Here is a 6272-nt window from a genome sequence, read left to right on the forward strand (position 1 = left end):
TGCTCCCTGTCTTGTAACTCTTTAATTCACAGAGGAAATGACCCCATCTGCTACCTGGTATTGGATGATCCATGCAAGATAGTTATTGACAACCACTCTGATTAAGCCAACTAAAAGTTTTAAGTCCTTTTTATTAATAGCCAGACTAAGAATGGACTTGTGACTCTTGCTGCCCATGCTCTGGGGTACAGAGTTGTTTTTTGTTGTTTTTTTTAAATATTTATTTATTTATTATGTATACAGAAGAGGATGCCAGATCTCATTACGGATGGTTGTGAGCCACCATGTGGGTGCTGGGAATTGAACTCAGGACCTCTGGAAGAACAGTCAGTGCTCTTAACCTCTGAGCCATTTCTCCAGCCCCAGGGTACAGAGGTTTTAAAGCAAAAGCCACAAAGACATAATTTACATCACAGTTAGATTAGGGTCAAAGTAACCTTGAAATGTTCGTTCCTAGAAGAGCATAGTAATTATTTTAGAAGTAACATGCCAATTATTTTTTACTTATATCATTTCTAGTTATTTTAGTTTACTTTAATTATTTTGTTTAGTACAACTGAACCATGGTCAAGGTCATGGAAATCTCAAATGACTACTGTGGGGGTGTGGGAGTAGAGGGCCTGAGAACTGTCTAAACAAACACAAAATGGAGTCCGAACAAGATGGTGTTGCCTTAATCATTTCAGTATCAAAAGAAAACAGGATTTACGGGAAGGACTACTGCAGCAGACACTTGTTTTACTTTTGTTAATGACACTTTAATAGTGAGATGTCTCCCAACTTGTGTGTTAATTTAGAAGTGAATCATGACTTAACAGTGGTAGTGCAGGTGGAGGGCATAAATTTATTCAATCCACAAAGTTCAAAGTGGAGTCTTCATTGGGTGTAGGAAATGAAAACGGGAGTCAGAATAGCGCCTCAGTTTCTCTAACTTGATCAACAGCAGTCACTCAATAGTGATAGCTGTATGCATGCTCTGCTTGGCGCTAGGGTACAGGGGTACAGGGAACAAGTCGATCCTGGAGTCTAAAAGGAAAGACGGATGCTGAACAGATGTTAGGCAGAATAATGAAGTCTGGCAGGGGTAGTAAATTCACAGCACGCTGCGGGTAGATAGATTCGCTTTCTGTGCTGAGAGGGAAAGAATCAGGTGGCATTCCGACAAGTTGAAACACGAGAAGAAGCAGGTTGGGGGCCAGAATGTTGGGTTCTAGAGCGACTCATTTCCTTTCTATCTTATTTATTTATTTGTTTGTTTGTTTGTTCGTTCGTTTGTTTATTATTTATTTATTATATTTATTTATTTATTTATCATTCATTCATTCATTCATTCATTCATTCATTCATTTATTTATTTATTTATTCGTCTTAAAATCAGAGTTGGCCTGTCGGTTCCTAGAGCGCACCAGCTTGTCTGATTTGAGGCTCAACTAGTATTGGGATTGGAACAGCCACTAACGGAGATTTGATGGGTGGATGGACGGACAGGCGGACGGACAGGCAAACAGGGGATGAAAGAATCTCTAAAGGTTTCTTTAAGTCAGGATAAGTGTCTAGGGGCCACAGAAATAACTGGGTGCAGTTTGGATTCTAGACTCAGTAAATTTCCCGCCAGCATGCCAGTCTCGCGGAGCATGCGCCACAGTTCGTGTGGCGAACGGCATGTCGGGACTTGTAGTCCTTCGAGAGATGAGTGTATTCTTCACACCCCCGCCCCCCCTCTAATAACTGCCCCAATCTTCCTGTTCTGAATCCCTCCGCTATTCCCTTTCTTATAAGGACATCAAAAGCATCGAATTAGTGTCACTCCTACCTTCTGTCGCGACATGACACAGGACCAAACCAAACCGGTGCCGGCGAGAGCGTGTGTGTGTGTTGTTTCCATGGCAACGAAGGGAGGTGGCCCGATTCGCCACTCTGATTGGATGACATATTAGGTCCCGCCTCTAGACAGTAGCCGCTCGGTCCAACCCCGGCTCTTGGAAGAGACGCCCAACCTTTTGCTCTCCCGCCGCTTCTCTGCCTAGGATACACTTTGCTAGAGGCCGCCCGCCCGCCCGCCGCTGCACTTACTGTGCAGATGTCCAGCTACACTGCCCCCCCCAATCGAAAAGCAATGCCTTTGAGAAGTGGTCTCAAACGCAGTTTTCCAATTCTACTGAAAGAAGAATCTACTGAAGTTTCCTCACCAGGACACCTGATTATTTGGTCTCCTCAAAACATTCTTTTTTGGCGGGGGGCGGGTTGGATTTTTTGTGCTGCTTGAAACAGGGTCTCACGTTACCCAGGCTAGCCTCAAACTCGCTTCATAACCAAAGACGACCTTGAACTCCCTTTCTCTTGCCACAACCACAACTCTACATCTGGCTCCCTCACTATCTCTAACTTTTTCTAGGCAAGCGCTCTACCACTGAGCTAAATTCCCGACCCTCACTATCTCTAACTCTTAAGCACCCAGGCACAGTGGCATTTGCTTGGGAAGTAAAAGCAGGATTCGATGGCATCCTTGGTTAGATGATGAGTTTAAAGTCAGCCAGTGTGACATAAAATCCTGCCTCAAAAACCAAGTGCCTGAGCACTTGGAACACACATTCCATCACCCCACCCACCCATGGGCAGCCTTTCCAAGCTCATCTGGCTCACTCTGTGGCCCTGTTCTTCCAATGCAGTCTCCAACCTGTTTCCAGTGGGTGGTTTGACCTTTAATTTTCATTCCCACATTCTGAAATTCACCCTTACTGAAGGCACTTTCTCCTCCTCTGCCCTTACCTCAACTGGTACTTTATCTCAGGACTTCCCTAACCATCTATAACTCCATTCTTGAAAAATTCCTCTAACTCCTCACTATCTCCTCCTATAAGTATCTAGAAAGAAAGAAGGGGGAGAGTTCTTCTCTATTTTCCACTGTGCTCCCAGAGTGTAGCCCAATGCTTGGCATTTGGCAGCTGGCCAACACTGTAGTAACTAAATGAACTATGAGAAAATAGTAGTTAAACAGATAGTTACCAACTGTGAGACTAGAATACAAAGCCCCAGACTAAATATATGTCCAAAGTAATTGAGAACAAGTATTCAAATGTTCATATACACATGTTCACATGTTCACAACAGCTCCCAAATGGAAATAACCTGAATGTCCATCAAGAGATAAATTAGTTACATATTAGATACATATAATCGAATGTTACTCAGCCATAAAGAAGCACACTGATGTTGATATGTAGATGAACCTAAAAATATGCTAAGGGAAAGAAGACACACAGAAGGTCATAAAGTGCACATATGTGTGAGGATGGGGATGCCCAAACAACTTCCACAAAACATTAAGAAAAAGAGGGCCCCACCCTGGCTTCTACAAAAGAAAAATGGGCAAAAGATAGCTTGTTAGAAGCTTTTGTTGTCGACTTAAGAAAGGAAAGGTTTGCTTTAGCTCAAAGTTTGAGGTACAGTGCAGCGTGCTGGGGAAGGGGTGTTGATGGGAGCATGAGGCAACATGACTAACTGCAGCCACAGTCAAGAGTCAGAAAGGTGAATGCTGGTGCTCGGCTGTTTCCTTTCTTCTTTCCGTGCAGCCCAGAACATTTTCTTCTTTCCGTGCAGCCCAGAACATTTTCTTCTTTCCGTGCAGCCCGGAACATTTTCTTCTTTCCGTGCAGCCCGGAACATTTTCTTCTTTCCGTGCAGCCCAGAACATTTTCTTCTTTCCGTGCAGCCCAGAACATTTTCTTCTTTCCGTGCAGCCCAGAACATTTTCATCTTTCCGTGCAGCCCAGAACATTTTCATCTTTCCGTGCAGCCTGTGGAATGGTGCCACCTTTTTTTTTTTTTTTTTTTTTCAGATGAGCCTTCATACTTCAATCTACAAAATTCCTCATGGGTGACCCAGAGATGCATCTCCCAAGTGGTTCTAGACCCTGTCAAGCAGACAATGTTACACATCGCAGGCAGGAACAGGGAATTTTCTGCAGAAGAAATTCAAATGAACCAGGGATGGGAGCACACATCTGTGATCTGAGCACTTGAGGAGCAGAGACAGGGGGATTGTTACAAGTTTGGGTACAGCCTGGCTATATATTGAGTTCCAGGCCATCTAGGGCTTCATGGTGAGAACTTGTCTGGAAAAGAAGGGAGGGAGGCAGAGAGATGAGAGGAGAGAAGGGAGGGTGAAGGGAGAAAAGAAAGACTAGAAACTAACAGCAAACCATCTGAAGGCCATAAATACAGACAATTATAAACTGGGGTTTTAAATACATCAGTTACACAAAATAAAAGGAGTTTCTATCTGGCTCCCGAGATAACCAAAACCAGGAAGGAACCACTACAGTCTAACAGCTTCATTCCCTGGATCCTGTGCGTACCCAAGGTCAAGGCCATTCAAGAAATTTGTCATCTGGAGATTAACTGAGGCACTGCTGTCAGGGACATTTTCAAAGCATGGGTCTCCAATGTTTTTGTACTTCCAAGCTCTGTATGAAGCTGCATTGCATGGCCTGTGTTGTTTACAAGGTGCTCATGAAACTTACCTTGTAAAGTCCAGAAGAATCGAACCAACACTCCAATTTAGACCTGCTACTGCCCCACCACCTCCACCAAAGCCCATGCAGAGATGGATTCTTTTTTTTTAACTTTTTATTTATTTATTTGTTTGTTTTGTTTTGTTTTGTTTTGTTTTTCGAGACAGGGTTTCTCTGTGTAGCTTTGCGCCTTTCCTGGAACTCACTCTGTAGCCCAGACTGGCCTCGAACTCACAGAGATCCGCCTGCCTCTGCCTCCCGAGTACTGGGATTAAAGGCATGTGCCACCACCGCCCGGCTCCTTATTTATTTTTAATCATTTATATATGTGATGGCGGTATGTGCACATGTGAATGCAGGTACCCTTAAAGTCCAGAAGAGGGAGTTAGATCTCCTAGGACTAGGTTACAAGTGGCTGTGTGTAGCAGGCATCTTAAAGAGTCTTATGAATAAAATCAAACTCAGAGCCAGGTATTGGGGTGAATGCTGGAAGATCAGAGAGACAGAACAAGCCACAGCTACTTCATCTCACCAGTTCCTCAGCTGGTCCTATTTCCTCAGGCTGGAAATCTCTGAGTCCTTATCCAAATGTATCTCAGCTGAACTGTGCTGCTCAAAGCCTAAATGCTTAACCAGCCAAAGGCTTCTAGTTTCTGGTCTTCACGCCTTGTATATCTTTCTGCATTCTGCCATCACTCCCTGGGATTAAAGGCTCACTTTCTGGGATTAAAGTTGTGTGTCACCATGCCTGGCTGCATCTTTTTTTTTTTTAAGTTTGTCAAAGGAAAATATTCTTTATTTAAATAAAAACATGTTAAGATGACAAACACAAGGGTTGTCACTTAAAAGTTGAGATTTTCCTAAGGTTTAAAAACAAGTCCTGTTTGTTTGCTGGCCCTTCAGTTTGCAATGTTTCCATCAGTTTTTCTGACCTCTTCCCCAGGACTTGCAGCTGTTAGCGCGTTTATCAGCCATGGCCTCTTGGAGGTCTCGAGTCACTTTCACAAACCAGCATTTTTGGAGCAAAAGTCTCAAGAACAAATGAAGGAGAATGATGCATATGATCCACATTCCAGACATCAGGGTCAGTAATCTGACTGCCAGCATCGGAGTTTTCATTTCCTTCAAAACTTGGGCAAGTAATCTTTGGAAGATTAAGTGGCTCATCGTCAACTGCAGTTCTGTTGACACAGTTGGCCTCATGTTCCTTGAGCCTTTTGATTGGGACCACATGACAAGCATTATATTTGCAGTTAGCCATCTTTATAGCTATCTTTGGATTTTTCTTTTTGCATGATGCCAGATGGTATTGTAACCTGCTGGCTGGTATCCTGTGGTTTGGGTCATAAGGACAGAGTTCTATAGCTTCTAACTCCATTAGTCCCTGTGAAGGCTGTGGCTGGGCTGTTCTTGGCTGTATCTTTGTGGCCTTGAACTCACAGAGATCCAGAGGTATTTCTGTCTCCAGAAAGCTAGGATTAAAGGCGTGAGTGCCACCATTTTCTAGCCTCTGTATCTAGTGGCTGTCTGTTCTCTGACCTCAGATAAATTTATTAGGGTGCACAATATTTTGGGGAACACAATACCACCACAGCTGTGAGCTGCCATGTGGGTGCTGGGAACCAAACCTGGAACCTCTACAAGATTAGTGAATGTTCTCAACTCCTGAGCTGTCCTTCCAGCCCCAGTATCTGGATCCTTAAGGATGAAAAAAGAAATCTTCTGGAGAAAATTAAATAGTAATTATACATAAAAGAT

General features: G+C 43.5%; 2 protein-coding genes across 3 annotated transcripts in view; both read right to left on the minus strand.

Moving 5' to 3' along the window:
- The window catches only part of Ttll9 (tubulin tyrosine ligase like 9), a 53597-nt gene extending 51728 nt beyond the window's left edge, over nucleotides 1-1869 (minus strand). For both annotated transcript variants that reach the window (XM_036185713.1, XM_036185712.1), the window contains exon 1: nucleotides 1814-1869. In XM_036185713.1, coding sequence (XP_036041606.1) covers nucleotides 1814-1828 — 15 coding nt within the window. In that variant the 5' untranslated portion in view covers nucleotides 1829-1869. The remainder of the gene's footprint in view (nucleotides 1-1813) is intronic.
- A 3612-nt stretch (nucleotides 1870-5481) lies between these two features.
- On the minus strand, nucleotides 5482-5892 carry LOC118581478 (gametocyte-specific factor 1-like). Its single transcript, XM_036183634.1, has one exon. The coding sequence runs from the start codon at nucleotides 5890-5892 to the stop codon at nucleotides 5482-5484; it is 411 nt and encodes a 136-aa protein (XP_036039527.1).
- Nucleotides 5893-6272: the final 380 nt, after the last annotated feature.

Source organism: Onychomys torridus, chromosome 4 (genome assembly GCF_903995425.1).
Source record: "Onychomys torridus chromosome 4, mOncTor1.1, whole genome shotgun sequence".
Lineage (NCBI taxonomy): Eukaryota > Metazoa > Chordata > Mammalia > Rodentia > Cricetidae > Onychomys > Onychomys torridus.